Source organism: Eptesicus fuscus, chromosome 5, assembly GCF_027574615.1.
Source record: "Eptesicus fuscus isolate TK198812 chromosome 5, DD_ASM_mEF_20220401, whole genome shotgun sequence".
NCBI classification, from domain to species: domain Eukaryota; kingdom Metazoa; phylum Chordata; class Mammalia; order Chiroptera; family Vespertilionidae; genus Eptesicus; species Eptesicus fuscus.
In genome coordinates this window covers 75,319,983-75,339,733 of record NC_072477.1, presented here as the reverse complement: position 1 = coordinate 75,339,733, position 19,751 = coordinate 75,319,983, and the positions used below count along the sequence as shown (strand labels likewise).

At 48.2% G+C, this 19,751-nt stretch overlaps 1 protein-coding gene across 1 annotated transcript; it reads right to left on the bottom strand.

The window, feature by feature from the left end:
- Window positions 1-11,472: 11,472 nt before the first annotated feature.
- LOC103302739 (ribonuclease 7) lies at window positions 11,473-14,224 on the bottom strand. The gene has a single exon (XM_054715594.1). It carries the CDS (start codon window positions 14,222-14,224, stop codon window positions 13,754-13,756), a length of 471 nt encoding a protein of 156 aa, XP_054571569.1. The 3' UTR covers window positions 11,473-13,753.
- Window positions 14,225-19,751: the final 5,527 nt, after the last annotated feature.

The following is a 19,751-nucleotide window of genomic DNA, read 5'->3' as shown; positions in this document are numbered from 1 at the left end:
AAGGAGCTGGAGGTCCTGAAAGATGAAGTGCCCTTCCCAGCGCTACCACATGAGTGGCAGAGCCGGGGCCAGGAGCTTCCTGACTTTCAACCCATCCCTTTGGTTTAGTGCCAGGCTGAAAGGGAAGGAGAAAGTTTTTCCACGGAAGCAGAGCATAGTGAGTGTGTCTCTGAGGTTTAAGTGGTGCATGAACATTGCCTTCAATAATTCTCTTCTAATCCTTCTGACAACATTTAAGAGAAAGTCTCCTATTAGAGCAAGAAGGTAAAGTCTTTGTTTCTCCTCCCATATCCAATAGAGACAACAGAACTCAGATTCAGTTTTCAATTGAAAATAATTCTGAATGGAAGTTTTAAACATTGGATAACATTATATTTATTTTTACTTCTATTTATTGACACTCATATTCTTTGAAATATGGTGATAACCAGTTTCATTTTCAAAGTATTATTTGAACTAAATGAGTGCATGCATATTGAGTAAATTATATTTATACTAGTGGCCTGGTGCATGAAATTTGTGCACGGGGTGGGGGTGTCCCTCAGCCCGGCCTGCACCCTCTCCAATCCCTCTCACAATCTAGGACCGCTGGCTCCTAACCGCTCACAGGCGCCTGATCGCCCCAACCACTCCGCCTGCTGGCCTGCTTGCCCCCTACTGCCCCCCTTGCTGGTCTTATCACCCCCAACTGCTCCCTTCCCACCAGCCTGCTCGCCCCCAACTACCTCCCCTGCTGAACTGATCGCCACCAACTGCCCCCCACTGCCAGCATGCTCGCCCCCAACTGCCCCCCCCACCCCCCGCCACCCTGATCACATTCAACTGCCCTCCCCTCCTGGCCTGATCACCCCTAACTGTCTCTGCCTCAGCCCCACCACCATGGCTTTATCCAGAAGGACATCTGGAAGGTCTCCTGGTGTAATTAGCATATTACCCTTTTATTAGTATAGACACTACTGGCAATAAGTGGGTTTTGCAACAATTGTAAAGGGAGGAAGCAAATGACTTAAATTGGGTAACTTGCTCTGGATTCAGGTCCATGTCGATGTATTAGACCCACCCCAGCATCTCTACCTCTGTGATTTGTGTGGCTTCACTGCCTTTGACATAAAATGCTCCTCAAAGTGGCAAAAGACACTTAGGCTTCTAGAATCTGCATTGCCGATGGAAACTCCTGAAAGGTGTGTCCCTCTGCCTCCAAGGGGGAGCCTGGGCCACCAGCAGAGCTCACCCTTCCCACGGTGGAGATCCCTTCATGCACCCCTCCCACAAAGTTAGCAAAACATTGATTGTTGAACCCAGGAGAACATTGTCCAGCAAGCAGTTGATGTGGGCCCCAGGGAGAAAAAAAAAAAGTATATTTATTTATCCAGGAAGTCGTTTCTCTTTTGCAGGCCCTCAGCTGAGCCTCTCCCATTGAGATGGAAGGATTACCAAGTGATTATTCATTAACAGTTGCAGATCCAAGCTTTGGAGTGAGAGGGTGGGGATGGCAGCAGGAGCCAAGGCTGGCAGAAACATTTCGTGCTGACCAAGGTGACTGAACACAGATTTTGCAAGCTCTGAGTCCAATTAAGTTGCAAACATGCTTTCCCTCAAGAAGGTGCTAACCCTGCAGCTGGCCAGCCCCACTCAACGAGGCCTGGGGAAGGGTTTCCTATGGTTGTGTATCTGATCCTACTCATTCATCACAAGTCCTCCCAACTACCAGGGTCTCAGAGATGATTTATGCATGAAGCACTATAGGCTCAGTGCCTAGAGTCGGAAGTTTTCAAGGGTCTATAATATTTGAGACTAGGGGAAAAAATTTTGGCTTCAATACCGGAAAAGGCAACTAAAAAATCAAATCCTATATAATAAAAGCCCAATATGTAAATTTCCCCTTGTGCTGTCATTTGACCGGGAGTTTGACCACTCCCTGTGATGTGTACTGACCACTAGGGGGTGGCATGGAACATGGCGGGTGTGGGCGATGCTCTGCGACCTCTTGCCGGCTACCTGGGGACAGGGGTGACCGGGACAAAGGTGTGGTGAGAATGTGGAGTGTCCACTGAGCTTGCTCTCACTCCCTTGGGAAGTTCCCATGCTCAGGTGCCAGGTGCCCACAAGGAGCCTGCCCCACACCTGCATGGCCTCTTCCGGGTGAGCTGGGATGTAGCTGCAGGACCTGTGGGTTCACGTAGGAGCTGGTCTGCAAGGCTGGCCAGGAGAGAGTGTGCTGCCCGCCTGGCTTCCATGAGGTGCTGCTGGGCGGCCCAGAGGCCCACACTACACTCCGGCCCACGATGTCTGACTGTGCTCACTGCATCTCCGGGTGAGGACTGGGGTGCCATGATTCAAGCAGAGGGGGGTGTGCGGGGACCCGGGGGCCCAGGTGCTGCCAAGGGACCAGAGGTCAGCTGGGACCTGCCCTTCCACACCAGATGCTCGCGCTTTGATCGCCGGCCAAGCTTAGGGACCATACCTGTGCACAATTTTGTGCACTGGGCCTCTAGTTTAACATATTTACCTACCAGCTACCACAGTAACATAAAGTAGATTTACTTATTTATTTACTTTTGTGGAATGCTGCACAAATTTGCTTGCCATTTTTTATTACTTTGTACTCTTAGGTTAGATTTTTCTTATTTTACAGGAATTCTCAAGTACCATGATTGCAGAAGGAACAGTGTCCATCATAAAGTATAGTGAAATCATTTCAGAAGTAAGGCTTATTAAAATAATTTCAGGTACATTTCTGTATGAATGATACTGAATGAGAAATATATATTTTATATATTTAATGTGGTGTGATGAAATGTTAAAGTGCCTAGTGTGTTATGGTGGTATTAAACAGGCACTTGACACAATACACATCACATTAAGGTCAGGTCGACACAGGGCTCTACGGCAGCAGCAGAAGGGAAGGAATAGTACTAACCACCATTTATAAACATACTAGAAGCCTGGTGCACAAAATTTGTGCACTTGGGGGGTCCCTCAGCCTAGCCTGGGCCCTCTTGCAGTCCGGAAGCCCTTGGGGGATGTCTGACTTATGGCCATCAGTCGAACATCCTTAACACTGCTGCAGAGGTGGGAGAGGCTCCGGCCACTGCCACTGTACTCGCCAGCTGTGAGCCTGGCTTCTGGCTGAGCCGCGCTCCCCCTGTGGGAGCGCACTGATCACAGGGGGCAACTCCTGCATTGAGCATCTGCCCCTGGTGGTCAGTGCGCATCATAGTGACCGGTCGTTCCACCGTTCAGTCTATTTGCATATTAGCCTTTTATTATATGGGATAATATGTACTTGGCACAGAGCTAGTTAATAGCAGTCATTAAAATAGTATTTATTGTATGCTAAGACATTGTGCTTTATATATAATCCTATCTAATAAAAGAGTAATATGCAATTGACTGTCACTCCAACACACAAGATGGCTGCCTCCATACGGTCAAAGATGGCTGCCCCATGTGGACACAAGATGGCCACCACAAGATGGCCGGCAGGGGACGGCAGTTGTGGGTAATCAGGACAGCAGGGGAGAGCAATTGGGAGAGACCATGCCTGCAAGGGAGGGCAGTTGGGGGCGATCAGGCTGGCAGTGGAGGGCAGTTAGGGGGGGAACAGGACTGCAGGGAAGGTCAATTGGGGGCAACCAGGCCTGCAGGGGAGAGCAGTTGCGGGGGAACCAGGCCTACAGGGGAGAGCAGTTGGGGTTGACCATGCCAGCAGGGGAGGACAGTTAGGGGCAACCAGGCTGGCAGGCTGGCAGGGGAGGGCACTTAGGGGCAATCGGGCCGGCAGAGGAACAGTTATGTGTCGATCAGGCTGGCAGGGGAGTGGTTAGGGGGTTATCAGGCTGGCAGGCAGAAGTGGTTAGGGGCAATCTGGCAGGCAGGCAGGTGAAGGGTTGGGAGCCAGCAGTCCTGGATTGTCAGAGGGACATCCCTCAAGGGGTCCCAGATTGGAGAGGGTACAAGCTGGGCTGAGGGACACCCTCCCCCCATTCACGAATTTTGTGCACCAGGCCTCTAGTTTTATATACAAAACAATATTATGTGTTCCAGGTTATGATCACCATTTTACAGGAAAGGAATCTGAGGCTTAGAGAGGTTAAGGTCACAGATTTAGTGAGTGGCAGGGCCGGGATTGAAAATGAGGTAGGTTTGGCTCCAATGTTTTGTTGTCCCTCTCTGCCACACTGCTTTTCTGTTTATTAATAGCTGCCTGATGGGCTGGGACTCACCTTGTGACCAAATTCTATTCTAATACACTGGTCTTCCTATTGTCTCCTGGACATGTGTTGTGCCCTTCAACTTTACTTCTGTGGGTGTTGTTTTTTTTTTTTGCCTTGTCTCTTCCCTGAGATCCCTCCCTCAAATGTTATCTATCTGCCAGATCTCAGCTGTATCATATCATCTTGATCATATGTATGAGCCGTTCTGTACAACTCGACCTCAGGCTAATCCCTCCAGAACATAACCTCCTTCAGCATTAACTCCTGGTGCGATTCATGTGGGTACCTTGTTTTGTTATTTAACTCTTATGTGAGTTATGGTAAACTTGTAGTTCAGGAGTCTGGCCCATTCGCATTTCTCTAGCTCCTCAGTGCCAGCATTGAGAGCTCACAGGGACACACCCGGTGACCGTGTGCTGAACTGAGTCACCGCTCTGGTCCTCTCAGTCTCTGCATCACTAACACAAAGAGTTTCAGTGTAATGATTTCTAAAATGCCTCCAGGCTCTAACTCTCTCTGAAACAAGAAGAAACATCAAAGTGCTAGTAGCCAGATTAGAATGTAAGGAGAGACCCTACAGGAAGACCCTGAAGGTAGCTGAAAAGAGGGGCAGTAGATAATAAGCAATGATTTCCAAAGACCAGTATTTTTGTGTGAGGGTGCCACAAAAGCCTGTCTTGGGTTGCTGGCCTGAAGGACAGAATGCAAGGGCCACCCCCAGTGTGGTTGTCAGGCTTCACTCTGAATACAGCCTCCTGGTGGTGAGAGGCAGACTGCTCAGGAAGAGGGAGGGGTTCTGGAGGAGCAGGGCTGGTGAGGGGGGGCCAGGGCGCTGCAAATGGCAGGAGAGACTCAGGGGGAAATGAGGTGTGTTTCTTCTACTAGTAAACCTCAGCGTGGATCCTGTATGAGATTGTCCAGCACAGCTCCTGGTCCCTCAGGAGAGGGCAGAGGCTGTGTAGGAGAACAGGTTCAGCTGTGACTGATAAGCTCGCTGAAAGCTACACTGCTCTGATAAGGTGCTATGAAGGGGTCTGAGAAGAACTGTTTCTGGTGCTGTTTTCCATAGGTGCCAAGGCTGAGCCAAGCTGGGATGTGGAAGCCTGGAAGTAAAATTCACCCAGAGAAAAGCTGAATGAAGGGATAACATTGGCTTCGGGAGGCAGGTGGCTGGTGATGGTATTCTGTTTAGAATGGAAGATTTTCAGCTAACTTTCTGCCAAACAGCTCCTACCTCCATGATGGACACATGGGGCCAGGACAGCTGACTTACTCCTAATGTGGCTTACCTTGATATTTCTGCATTTGACTAGCTCTGGCTGAGAGACATTCTTGCAATACTAATTCAAAAAATGAGACCAAGCTTGTGAATATTTAGCTCCCCAGTTACTTCGTGAGTATGTAGAGCAATATCCCTGGGAAAGAGAGAAGAGGAAAAGAAGAGAATAATGCAAACAGCATGAACGTCTAGGAAGCTGGGTAAAGGTGAGCTCAGGCTGGCAAAGCCCAGAGGGTAAAAGGGTGAGGGGACTGCAGGGTGGCGTCCCCTCCTGAGTAGCTCTGGAGAACAACAAGGCCACCTTGCACTGGCTTCTCTGATGTCCTCCTTGGTCTTTTTGTTGGGATCTGGGGTCTTGGCAATGAGTCAACAACTAGGGCAGGGGAGCTGGGTTGATCTCAGATTGAGGGAGGAGCCTTGTTGGAAGCTCCCACAGGGAATCTCTCCAGGAGCGATTCTCCTCCAACTGGTGTCCCTGGCTCTGAAGACCCATGGCTGAGATATCCTGGAGTCTGATTTTTGAACCCTGAGCCTCAGAACTCGATCCCATGAAGTTCAGGGGCCACACGCCCTCTGGAAAGCCTCATCTGTTCCCAGGTCCATTTTTCTTTTCCGTGTAAAGGTTCTTTGGGGCCTTCTCAGGGAACCCAATTCTTTTTATTTATTTACTAGAGGCCCATTGCACGATATTCGTGCAAGAATAGGCCCCTGGCTTCACTCCCAGACACCCGGGAGCCGGCAAGTCCCCACTCCGGGGCCGCCCAGAGCCAGCACTTTCCCGCTCCTCAGCTGCCTGGGAGCCTGCAAGTCCCCGCTCCCTGGCCGGCCACCGGAGCCAGCAAGTCCTCGCTTCTGTCTGGAGCACCATTTTAGTAACTCCCTCCGCCGCCCTCCTTCCCCTCATAGCAGGCTTCACACCGCTCTGTGCCTGCATATGCAAATTAACCCCCATCTTTGTGGGGGTTATTTTGCATACTCACTCTGATTGGCTGTGGGCATAGCAGAGTGATGGTTAATTTGCATGTTTCTCTCTTATTAGGTAAGCTTTTTAAAAAATATTTTTATTGATTTCAGAGAGCAAGGGAGAGGGAGAGAGATATAGAAACATCAGTGATGAGAGAGAATCATTGATCGGCTGCCTCCTGCATGCCCTCTACTGAGGATCGAGCCCACACCCCCAGGCATGTGACCGAACTGGGAATCAAACCATGACCTCCTGGTTCATAGGTTGATGTCCAACCACTGTGCTATGCTGGTTGGGCTCAGGGAGCCCAATCCCACTGTGGTCTTGCCTCAGTGGGTGGCCTGTCTCCCCTTATTCCTGACTTGTAGGATCTGTCCTCAAGGATAGTCTTCACTCCAACCAGAGGGAGGCATGTGGCTCCGCACACATGGGTTTTGTGGCCTTAAACTCACTACAAGCCTGCGTGCACCATTCGGACCTTCCAGGGATGACAAAGACAACCATGATAAAAACAACCATGGCTAACCTGTACTAGGGCTCTAGGTTTCAGTCACTGTTCCAAGGGCTCTATGTCTATTTTCTCTCTCTCTTACTTTTAGCATCTGAAGGACCTTTCTACTGCCCTGACCCCATGATTATCTCATTCTCTTTCCCCAATTCTTGAAGAGAAATACCGGTCAGACACACACCCACAGAGACAAAGTGAAGACAAACCTCATCAAGATCCATGTACTGCCCTAACCGGTTTGGCTCAGTGGATAGAGTGTCGGCCTGTGGACTCAAGGGTCCCAGGTTCGATTCCGGTCAAGGGCATGTACCTTGGTTTCGGGCACATCCCAGTGGAGGGTGTGCAAGAGGCAGCTGATTGATGTTTCTCTCTCATCGATGTTTCTAACTCTCTATCCCTCTCCCTTCCTCTCTGTAAAAAAATCAATAAAATATATTAAAAAAAAAAAAGATCCATGCACTCCTGCCCTAGGCTGAATGCAAATGTGTGACCAGAGTATCACAAGATAAATCTCTCTTGATTTTACTAAAACTATTTTTTGGGGGAAAGAAAGTAAAGCATTCATTTTACATAAAATACGACTGTATGATGGAATCTTCTGAAAAATTCAAATAGCTTTTATTTATTTATTTTTTTACAATTTGAAATGTTTTTGTCTGATCTTGAGCCCTACTTTATCTATTCTTGGCTAGAAATTTTTTTTGGCAAGGGGAATGAGGAAGAGTTTGATCTTCTTTGTTTAAATTTTTTGTTCTTCTGTCATAGAAGTCAGGACTGCTTCATCCATCACAGGTGCTGCCAGTTGACATTTGACACTACAGTCATAAATATAAATGATAACACCTCTTAAACTTTCCCTACATGCCAGCCACTGTACTAAATGCTTTATGTGTATTGTGACATTTGATCTACATAATATGCCTATGAAGTATGCCTTGATTTAGATGAGGAAATTCCCATCTCCCTAAGTCAAGAGGACTTTCCATCATAGTGTGTATTTTCATTATGGGTAGAACTTTCTACGGAGCTTCATTAGCAATATTTTCTCATGCCCCTGGTAAGAGCTGTAACTGCTCTTTTGACCGCTCCATGATGAAATGAGGGTAGGAGAAGGACTTTAAAAGAGTGAGGATCTGAAGTCTTTGAAGCTCTTTTGGAGGCCTGGTTGCGTGAGAGCATAGGAGAAATGTGATGAAATGGGCCAAGGCTCTCTCCAAGAGAAGGCTTCCTGGATGTTACTGCTGCTGGTGTTTTCTGCTGCTGAGGGCTAGGGTTGTCCTCTGGAGCCGTAGACACCATGAAGAGGGCAAACAGAATCAATGTGAGAAGGTTCCTGATCTCAAGGGCATTTCCTCTTCCTACATCCTGCCTTTGAGATCAGGACCCTTCTTTTTTTTTTTTTTTAAATTAAAAAATTGATTTTAGGGAGAGAAAAAAAGAGAGAGAGAGAGTGGGGGGTGGGGAGAGAGAGAGAGAGAGAGAGAGAGAGAGAGAGAGAGAGAGAGAAACATTGATGTGAGAGAGAAACATTAGTTGTCTCTCATACACAACCTGGGTATGTGCCCTGACTGAGAATCGACCCTTTGCCCTTTGGTGCACGGGACGATGCTCCAGCCGAGCCACACTGTTGACTCAGTTGGCCCTTTTCATAGTGAGTATGGTTCATTTACTTCAGAGTGTGGAGACTTTGGGGGAACCAGTGTCAAGTAGAAAAGTCTCCTGCCTAATCTACTTCAGTCTCACACCTAGGAAAGTTAACTCATTATAAGCTCCAGTTCTTAGGTTAATTTTTTTACTGGATTTTATTTCTGCTTCTTAGGGACAGGTCGAAAGAATTCTTTAGAGCTTTCTACACAAGGTTGGCCAATACTTCCCTAGATACTCTCTTTCCCTTTCCAAGTGCCCACCTCCAGCAACAAAATTGTCTCATAACTGCCCAACTGGTGTGGCTCAGTGGTTGAGCATAGATAGACCTATGAACCACGTGCCCGGGGTTGTGGGCTTAATCCCCAGTGTGGGGAGGAAGCAGCCGATCAATGATTCTCATCCTTGATGTTTCTATCTCTCTCTCTCCCTTCCTGTCTGAAATCAATAAAAACATATATATTTTTAAAAAAGTCTCATGACCAACCAGTCTCCTCTTCTTTTTTTTCAATTTTAGGGTAGTAATGCATCAGGTTCAGCCAGCCTTGGTGTTAGGCTTAAACCTGTTATTCATTTTGGACCTCAGCCTTGACCTTTGGGAGGCTGAATAGCCAAATGCCTATTTCTTAAAAACGTTTTTTTGTTAAATTGATTTTTAGAGAGAGGAAGGGAGAGGGATAGAGAGAAACACCAATGAATAAGAAACATCAGTGATTGCCCCCTTCTAGGGATGGAACCCACATCCCAGGCATGTGCATGAGTGGGAATTGAACTGAGATCTCTTGGTTTTTGGGTCAATGCTCAACCACTGAGCCGCACCAGCCAGGCTGTATGACTACTTCAACATTATTCCTGGCATTCCTAAATTTGGTTGTGATCAAGATCATATGAAGGAATGGGTGACTGTCAAACCTAATTAATTAAATCATCAGAAATGAGAACAAGGCAGGTCATTTCAATTTATTATTAATATCTGAACAGTCACTTTCAAATAGTAGTGAGCATTCTAGATGAAACTGGAGTGAAATTTTCCTTACAAACTTTTTAAAATGTTAAAATTCTATCACTCAGTGGAAGCATCCTATCTAATAAAAGAGTAATATGCAAATTGACCATCACTCCAAAACACAAGATAGCCATCCCCATGTGGTCAAAGATGGCTGCCCCCATGTGGACACAAATGGCTGCCACAAGATGGCCTGCAGGGGAGGGCAGTTGTGGGCAGTTAGGGGTGACCAGGCCAGCAGAGGAGGGCAGTTGGGGGAGACCAAGCCAGCAAGGGAGGGCAGTTGGGGGGGACCCAGGCCTGCAGGGGAGGGCAGTTGTGTGGGACCAGGCCTGCAGGGGAGGGCAGTTGTGAGCGATCAGGCCAGGAGGGAGGGCAGTTAGGGGTGACCAGGCCAGCAGAGGAGGGCAGTTCAGGGAGACCAGGCCTTCATGGGAGGGCAGTTGTGTGGGACCAGGCCTGCAGGGGAAGGCAATTGTGGGCAATCAGACCAGAAGGGAGGGCAGTTAGGGGTGACTGGGCCAGCAGGGGAGGGCAGTTGGGGGAGGGGACCAGGCTTGCAGGGGAGGACAACTGGGGCGGGGGGGACCAGGACAGCAGGGGAGGGCAGTTGTGGGCAATCAGGCAAGCAGGGAGGGCAGTTAGGGGTGACTGGGCTGGCAGAGGAGGGCAGTTGAGGGAGGCCAGGTCAGCAGGAGAGGGCAGTTATGGAGCGGGGCCAGGCCTGCAGTGGAGGGTAGTTGAGGGGAGGACCAGGCCTGCAGGGGAGGACAGTTGGGGGTACCCAGGCTTGCAGGGGAGGGCAGTTGGGGGAAACCAGGCCTGGAGGGGAGGGCGGTTGGGGGCACCAGGCCTGCAGTGAAGAACAGTTGCGGGGGACCCAGGCCTGCAGGGGAGGGCTGTTGTGGGCAATCAGGCCAGCAGGGAGGGCAGTTAGGGGTGACTGGGCTGGCAGAGGAGGGCAGTTGGGGGGACCAGGTCAGCAGGGAAGGGCAGTTAGGGGGGGCAGGCCTGCAGTGGAGGGCAGTTGTGGGGGACCAGGTCTGCAGGGGAGGATAGTTAGGGGTGACCAGGCCAGCAGGGGAGGGCAGTTGGGGGCAACCAGGCCTGCAGGGGAGGACAGTTAGGGATGACTAGACTGGCAGGTGAGGGCAGTTGGGGGTGACCAGGTCGGCAGGGGAGGGCAGTTAGGGGCAATTGAGCTGGCTGGGGAGCAGTTAGGCATCGATCAGGGGTGTGGTTAGGGGGTGATCAGGCTGGCAGGCAGAAGTGGTTAGGGGCAATCAGGCAGAGGCAGGCAAGCGGTTGGGAATCAGCAGTCCTTGATTTTGAGAGGGATGTCCAACTGCCCGTTTAGGCCCAGGCCTAAACGGGCAATTGGACATCCCTCAGTGGGTCCTAGATTGGAGAGGGTGCAGGCTGGGCTGAGGGACAAAACCCCCCACCCCCACAGGCACAAATTTCGTGCACTGGGCCTCTAGTAAATATATATTATTTTAAGAAAAATGCTGTAATAAATTAATGGTTATGAAGGCTTATACACAAAATAATTAGGAATTTTCACATAGTCAGAAAATTAGGAAAATTAGTTGACAATATAGATAATAAGAGAGAGTGTGTAAGGTTCTTTAGGAAGAACCTTATGTGTCTTTTGAGCCAAAAGTATTTATAACACTTAATAAATAGTACAAGTACTATTTCATTGAACAAATAGTGTAAGGTAGAACAATAAAAATAGATTATATTATAATTCTATCTATAATTTCATTATATAATTTTTGTAGACTTAATTGCTATATTAGCATTTATCATGTTAAATAAAACAATCCATAATAACTATAATTTTTTGGAGGATTTTTTTATTGAGGTATAATTTACATACAGTGAGTACACATTACGAGTACAGCTCAATGAGTTTTCACAAAGTAAACATATCTAGACTAAGGAAGAACCAAGTCCAGCTTACCTTTTACTCTTTCCCAGACAGTACTCCCCAACATGATTTTTACCTCTGTCGCCACAGATTACTTTTTAATTATGTTTAATTTTTAGTTATTTAATACTGTTTGGGTCAGGGGTCTTTTAAAAAAAGTCCTATTTGGAAATTTTTCTTATTTGAGCCTTAAAGGGATAATTTTAACAAATTAAAAATTTTGTGATGACAATGTCTTCAAAACCATAATATCCATATGGAATATCATCAATAAAGAATATATGAAGAGTTGTGAAAAAAGAAGAAAGTGAAACGAAAAATCAGCTACCCCCAAATATCCTTACCTCAGTTGAAAATCTACTTAAAATGATAAATGTATAGTACAGTGACTATAGGATGTATAGATTTTACACTTAGCCATTTGACCACAATGTATATGTCATTCAACCATCTGTGGTGTATTTAGTGCATTTCTACTTTCAAGACTTAACTTATTGGCCCCATATCCTGCTTGAGTTGTTCAATAGTCTTTTCTCCTTTCTCTTGACCATCTCTTCCCTACCTTCTCTCCTCATGGTCTCAAACCACCCAGCCCATCTAACAGCACTCTGCCTGCAGACTTGTCTTCTAGCTGACTCCTGTGTCATTTTTAAATCTCGCTGCAATCCTATTCGGTAGGTGGTATTACTCCCATTTTGCTATGTGGAAACACAGCTGCAGAGAGGGTTGAGTTGGCTCGAGGTCATGTAGCCATCAATGGCTGAACCCAGATTTACACCCAGTTCCATCTGACTCCAAAGCTTCCTCTAACTCTGGTAAGAGGTGAAGGAGCACTATACTTGTTAGGAGGATTAGGTAGAGAGTAGACCCCCAGCTGGGGAGGGAAGGTCTAACACTCAGCTGGGTGCTGAAGCAGGGTGGGCAGGGCAGGTAAAGGCATGGTGCCATGGGTCTGGCCTTGAGATAAAGGGAGAGAGAAGGGGCTGCAGGCAATGTGGGAGAGACGATCAGGACCAGGCAACATAAAGCCCTAGCTTCTCCAGCTCTGCTCACCGGGAGGGAGAAATGATGTCTGCAGCCCAGGGGGACAGGGAGGTGGCATTTCCATATCTCAACCTCAACGGCCTGGGCTGACTGCCAGAGTGGAGAGCCAGGGAAGCACCGAGGCAGGAGAGATGATTATCAGGAGGAAGGAAGCTCTGGCAGCTCCCACCACCCTGTTTGTGACAAGTAGGCTCTGGGCCACGGAAGTCCCTTGAGGTCAAGGGAAATGTGACCCAGAGCAGGGGGGTGAAGCTGGGGTACTCCCTCACCTTACCCCTTCAGGAAGAGGGGGTCTAGCCAGAGACAGCCCAGGAACCAGGCTGGAAAAGCAATGGGCTGGAGAAGGGGCAGGACAATTAGAGAGGCAGAAAGAATGAGTGAAGATCCCTGGACTACCTCACAAACAGTCTCTTGGCTAGAGAGGTAATGACCTTTATTGCGGTCAACACAGAGTAATTGGCTCTCCAGAGCTCTCAGGAGACATTTCTTCATGGGTGAACTCTTACCTAGTTCTCTTGTCGCTGCCGAGGCCTCCTTCTTGTGCCCAGTGGTAAAGTAGAAAGTGCACTGTACGTAGAGGAGGAGGCTTAGGTTCAAGTCCAGGTGCTGCTACTAACCAACTTCACAAACTCTTTAATTAACCAAGCTTTCTGAAATCTCAATTTCCTGATCCCTAAATAAAGCAAATCATCAAGTTTATGTCACAAGGGACTTGTGTGGCTGCTCCATGAAGAACATGAAATACTATGACATTTGTCTGCCCAGAGGCCACCTCACTGCCACGGCAGAGCTGGGGAAGACTTCTATTAGGAACCGGAACAGCTCTGTCCATAAATCCCCCCGCCCCTGTTGTGTCCATTTCCTTCTCTTGTCATGCTGCCATGATAGACGGGGCAGAGAAATGCACAGGCCCAGGCCAGGGAACCCCCACCCCTCAGCTTGCTCAGCTCCTCTCTTGGGATAAGTTTCTGGGAAAACAGCAACAAAAAGATAAAAGACCGTCTCTTCTGGAGTTTAAAGCCCACCAAGCTGCCCCTCAGAAAAGCCTGAGCTAGGAAAGGCCCCAAGAAACGAAAGGAAGAGAACCTTCGGGGCATAGGAGGAGCAGCACAGAGGCCTGGAGAGGAAAGGAAACCCAGGGTGAGAAAGGCTGGAAAGCTAAACGACTTTGTCCAAGTGCACAGGAACCAGGTTGACTTTCTCCGTGTCCCCTTTCTGGGGAGGGTTACAGGCTATGATGTAAGAAGCTTGCTGTGCGGTCTCCTTGTAATTGCAGTTTGGGTACTTCCCCGAGGTGAGCTTACAGTTGGTCAGGGACACAGGCCCCTTGCTCTGGTGGCAGTTTTTCTGGCCGTTCTTGCAGGCTATGGTGGGGTTCTGGCAGGTGGCGGCCACACTGGAGAAGGATTCGTGCAGGAAGGTGTTGAGGGCTTTGCAGTGATTTGTGTGCTTGTTGATGTTGCCCATCGCCCCTTTGCATGCCTGAGGGCTGGGCTGCACGTGCTGAACTTCAAACCACTGAGCTGAGGTCATGTGTTTGGGCTTGGCGCTGACGGGGACCTCGGCCACCCACAGGCCCAGCAGCAGGAGCAGCACCAGGGGGCAGAATCTTGCTCTGGCTGGGGCCATGTCTCTTGGGGGGAATAGAATAGAGGGCTAGGTCCCTGGGGACAGAGAGCAGGCAGGGTTTAGTTGAGACATGAGCCTCCTTCTAGCTAATCACCATTTTCCTTTCCTTTCTCACCCTGGGTCTCATCCCTTCCTCCCCTTCTTGTGCCACACCTACCGTGACCCCAGCCCCTAACCCTATGCGCCCATCTCCCTCACCTTGTACCCCTATCTTCCTTCATTATGCCCCTCTTGCTTCCCACTTAGTTCTATCTTCTCTCTCAAGTCCCATCCTGTTTGTACCTACCCCTTTCTCTGTGCCTCAGACTCTCCATGACCCCATCCCCATCCCTCTGTATCCTCATTTTGTGCCCCCATCCCAGCATCACTATTTCTTTCCCCTCTGTGTGTCCCCCCCCCCACCTCCTCCACATTGAGTCCCTCCTTTGTCCATCTTGTTGCTCACTCGATGTACTCTCATCTTGTCAGAACCCATCCGTTCTCTATTCAATCTCCTCACCTCTTCACTGGGTCCTTGCGCTGCTGCTGCTGGGCCACTCCTGCTCAGTGGACCGAGGATGCACGTCTCACGGCTGGGCCTCAGCTCTCTGAGGGCCTCTTCTCAGCCTGGCTCCTTAAAAGCGGGCCTGGGCTACATTGCGTCAGTTTGGGGGCGGGCTGAGGAGCAGTCATGCATCAGGAAATGAATCAGGTGCGCGCCTCTCCGCTTACATATCCCGAATAAGCTGATAGCTATGGAGCTAGTGTACCTGCCTAAACTTGTTTGGCAGTGAGGAAGCTTGAATCTTCACACTCAAATACTAGATTTGGCCTCTGGCCACGTGGTTTTGATGACTCTAATAAAGCACTTGACCCAGGTGTCAACTCAAAATGAATTTCAGGGAGAGCTGTCATTTATCTCCTCATTTATATACACCTCTGGTTCAGGATTCTGGGAACAGCCAATCACTGTGGTGATAAGAATTGCTTTTTCTCTGACCTGAGTTACAGATAGAATAGCCTAGAAAGTTGCTTTGTATGGTTTCCTGTCATCAGGATTTGCTGCTTATTTTTCAGAGGAGATAGAGAAGACAGAGGAGTGGACAAATGATCAGTCACCATGCCCGGCATCATCCCAACCCAGCTATTCCATGGTGACTTATTCCTCTGGCTCTCTCACCTCCAGGGGCTGAGCAAGGCCACCTGGATCTACCTGAAGAAGGCACCCAACACCTGTTACCCTTCACTCTTCCTCTCCCTACTTTATTAAACTCAAACATCGTCCAAATTTGAAAATGCTGTTGGCAGTGGTGCCTTGGGCCTTCCTTTGCCTGGTGGTAGTGACATCTGGGTAGAAAACTTGGATCGGTGTTGCTCTGGGGGCTCCAGTGAACCTGGCATGAGACACTCAGAAGAACTGGGACACTGAGGCAGGGAAGCATCAATCTATGTGGTTGGGAAGGCCTGGAAAATGGAGATGAACAGTATTTTTGTTCTCAGGATTCTCCTGTAAGTAGTAGGTGATCTCAGAATACTGAGTTCATGCTCATTCATGTAGTCAAGAAATTTTTATTGAGCCCTTGCTATGTGCCAAAGTGCAGAATATCAGTGAACAAAAAAGAGGCAAAAAATCCCTATCTTTGTGGAGCTTACATTTCATTGAGGGAAAGACAGTAGAAATAGACATCCTTTGCTCAAAATGATAGTTGCTAAGGAAAAAAGTAGAGCAGGATGGAAGTTGGTAGGCAGCGATTTTTAAGTAAGGTCATTGCAGTAGGTGACTCTGGGACAAAGACTTGAAGGGGAGTGAGTTTGTGCTTGCCTCGGAAAAGGCTCCAAGTAGGGAGAACAGCACTGTAAAGGCCCCAGCACAGACAGACATGCCTGGGTGCTGGAGGACAGCCAGGGCCCAGTGTGGCTGAGCAGGGACCAGAGGCCGGACCATGGCAAGCCTTAGAGATTGTTAGGACTGAGGTTCTGCTCTGTGCACACTCAGGAGCCCTGGGAGGGTTCTCAGCAGAGGAGTAAAAGGCCTATCTGTTTAAAGATCCCCTGGCTGTTGTGTGGATTGCAACCAGGAAGATTTGGGTGTTTGTTTTGAGGCTAGGGGAACGTCATTTTAGTAGATAGCTCTGTTGTGGGTCCCCACGAAGGTATCTTGGGAAGAAAATGTGGTGCTAGAAATGGGAAACACCACCAGATGGAAACAGAGAGCCAGGAGCAAGTTCACGCAGGCTCTGGCTCCTCTGGCTCACCTTCCGTGAGGCCTTGGCTCTGGGTATTCACTGCTTTGTTAAGGTGCCTGAATCTCTGCAGTTTGAACTTCTGGATAAGAATTATGCCTCTGCTGCTGTAGAAATGCAAATGTGTGGAGATACTATCCATGGTTTAAAGCAGATTGTGGATAGAATGCAGATCAGCACAGGCCAGGCCAGCCCTGGGCTGGAGGCTGGAGTTACAGGAGCGGGTGGGAAGCCAAGAGCTCATTTAAATTCCTAGCCCAGACTTCTCACTTCTCATCATTCTAGAGTGAGATGTTTCCCAACCACGACTTGCACTGCCCTCTGCTCTTGTGTTGTCCTGTCATTATAATTATCCTAGTTTGCTCAACTCCATTATGCTGGGTTCTCCAGAAGGCTGCCTTGGTGCTATGTGAAGGTAAAATAAACACAGCCCTACTGTCTGAGGTCAAAGGGAAAAGAAAGGTTTAGGTTTGCATACAAAATCTGGGGAGTTGAACTTACCATCTGCACGATTCAAGCTAAAACCCCTTACTTGGCCTCAATTATTTGGATAAGGCAGGTGATTTTATTTACTCGCCTTAACTATTCAGTTTCCAAGAGCTGCTTCACTTTGCACTTGGTAAGGTAATTTTGCCCCTTTTCCTTCACTACATGTATGGGGCAAGAGGAAAAGATGGAGGAAGGGGGAGACAAGGTTAGGTTAGGGAGAACAAAAGGAGTTAGGCATCAGGCTCAAGGCTAGTCAGGGAGTTTGGCAGAAGGGAGGAGAGAAAATTTAGAGAAGGGAGAGCGGAAGAAAAAATGGTGGGAGAGAAGGTGGGAGGGAAGAAAGCCCCTCACACAAGCAGCCTTTATCCAGGGATATGAAGTAGCTAGTTACCCCAGCCTCCTTCTCATTTGATCACCCTAATCACTGCTCTTGGCCCAAGTTCTCCAGGCCACTGGTGTGTGTGTGTGTGTGTGTGTGTGTGTGTGTGTGTGTGTGTGTGTGTGTTTAAAGTCATTGGGGCAGGTATTGTGCAAACCACAGCAGTGCCAGGTGGACTTCTGCCCGTCTTCCCCACAGGACAACAGCTGCTGCTTCCTCTGGCCTGGGCTGAGAGGGGGTTGGGGGTTGGGAGAGGGCAGGGCTGGGCCTGGAAAGGTGCCCGCCCTTCAGAGCCCAGCTTGCCTCTCTTCCGGAGTTCCACACAGCCTCTGGATACTGATGGAAAGCCCATGAGAGTTTCCCTCCAAGCAGGAGCAGATCAGAGTTCTGTTACCCTAGTTTTGTTGCTCCTAGGGTAAATAAAGGTAATGGGCTCATCTGTGTAGGCAGGGAAAGTGAAACAAACAGCAAGTTGGGGTCAGATGTGGAGCTTGCTTTGGGTCTTTGAATTCTCATGACCTTTCCTGAAACAGCTGTGGGTCTAGAGGAGGCAGGACTGACAGAAGGTTGGAATCCTTGGCTCCCAGACCAGTGTGTTTAGTCAAGCCAGAATGTAAGAGAGGGGAACTGAACTGGGCTTGAGACCTCCCTTCTGAGAAGCATTGTCAGCTCCCCATTTACCTACAAAATAAAATATAAATTCCTTAGCCTGATAGTCAAGGTCTGCCACATTTGGCAAACCTGTCTTCCCAACTTTATCTCTGACTTTTCTTCCATTGAGTGCTTCAACCCTAGCCAGGCTGGTCTGGTCCCCTCCCCTCCCCTCCCCTCCCCTCCCCTCCCCTCCCCTCCCCTCCCCTCCCCTCCCCTCCCCTCCCTCTCCCTCTCCTCTCCTCTCTCTCTCTCTCTCTCTTCCTTCTCTTCTCTTCTCTTCTCTTCTCTTCTCTTCTCTTCTCTTCTCTTCTCTCTTCTCTCTCTCTCTCTCTCTCTCTCTTTCTCTCCAACTCTTAACAGTTCTTTGAGACCCATCCCAAGGTTTCAGGATGGGTCTCAAAGAACTTTCTGCCCAAATTGCTCCTAATTCTCCCAATTTAGAGGGATCTTTCTCACCTCTAAATTCTTACCTCTAAATTCCTACATTACTGTCTTTAAAATGTATCATTTTCTGCTTTGAATCATTGGGTTTTTTTTTTCTCACATGGATTTATTATTTTCCTCCAATTTAGGATGTCAGTTCCCAGAAGACAAGGACCATCTGTTACACTTCCTTTAAAAGAATTTATTTTAGAGAGAGGAAGGGAAGAAGGAAGGGAAAGAAGAGAGAGAGAGAGATTGTTGCCTCTTGCTTGAAGCCTGATCAGGGACTGAACCCACAACCCAGATATGTGCCTTGATGGTATATGGGATGATGCCCCAATCAACAGAGCCACACCGGCCAGGGCTGTTACACCTCCGATAAGATACAGTATAATGCCTTTAAGATAAGTGACCCAAACTGATTCAGCTTCCGAGTTGGAAGGCATTCATTCTGCCCCTGAATGATCCCAGTCCCAGATGGGATCATGACCAATCCTTAGTGCCAGTGAGCAGACTGAGGAACTGACAATGCAGTTCCTAGGTATTACCAACGAGATTGAGGTGAAGCTATGGCAAGAAGTTGAGATGGTTGAAGCCATCCTTTCGGTTCAAGGACAACCCAGGAACTGTCCATGACACAGTATGCTGTTTGAGTAATTTGAGTTGAGCAGGGCAAAAAGTGATACCACTGAGACTGAGGTGAGCTCACTCCGGGAAAAGTTTTGGGTGTTCTCTTTAACTCTAGGAAATCACCCCTGTGCCTCATGCTCTAGCCAGTTGTTCTAGAAATGCTTACCCTTGGGGAGGAGTGGAGGAAGAAAATGTATAGATGACTACATGCATAGGGTTACCTTTATAAGAAAAATAATTCAAAATTGTTTCAATAGTGAACTATCAGTGCTCTTTTTGCTGGTAGAAAAACCAGTACCATTACAAGCAAAATCTAACAAACATATTTCTAAGTCCTGGATATTTACCAACCCTTTTTAATATATACTAGTAAGGTATAATAAGTAAGTCTACACTTGTTAGGAAATCTGATTCTCTAATTGAACCAAATTTCTCAATCTCAGCACTATTTACATTCTAGTTTGGATGATTCCCCATTATGGGATCTGTCTTGTGCAATGTTGGTGTTTGGTAGCCTCCCTGGCTTCTACCCACTAGATGCCAATAGCACTTCCCAGTTGTGACAACCAAAAATGTCTCCAGACATGTCCAAATTGTCCCCTGTTGAGATCTACTGAATTAGACTTATGATCTTGAGTCAGCGGCTGTCCCTCTCTAAAACGTAGTTTCTTCATCTCTAGGATAATTCTTGTGTATGTAAGGTCCAGTGTAATAGGATAACAATTCCATC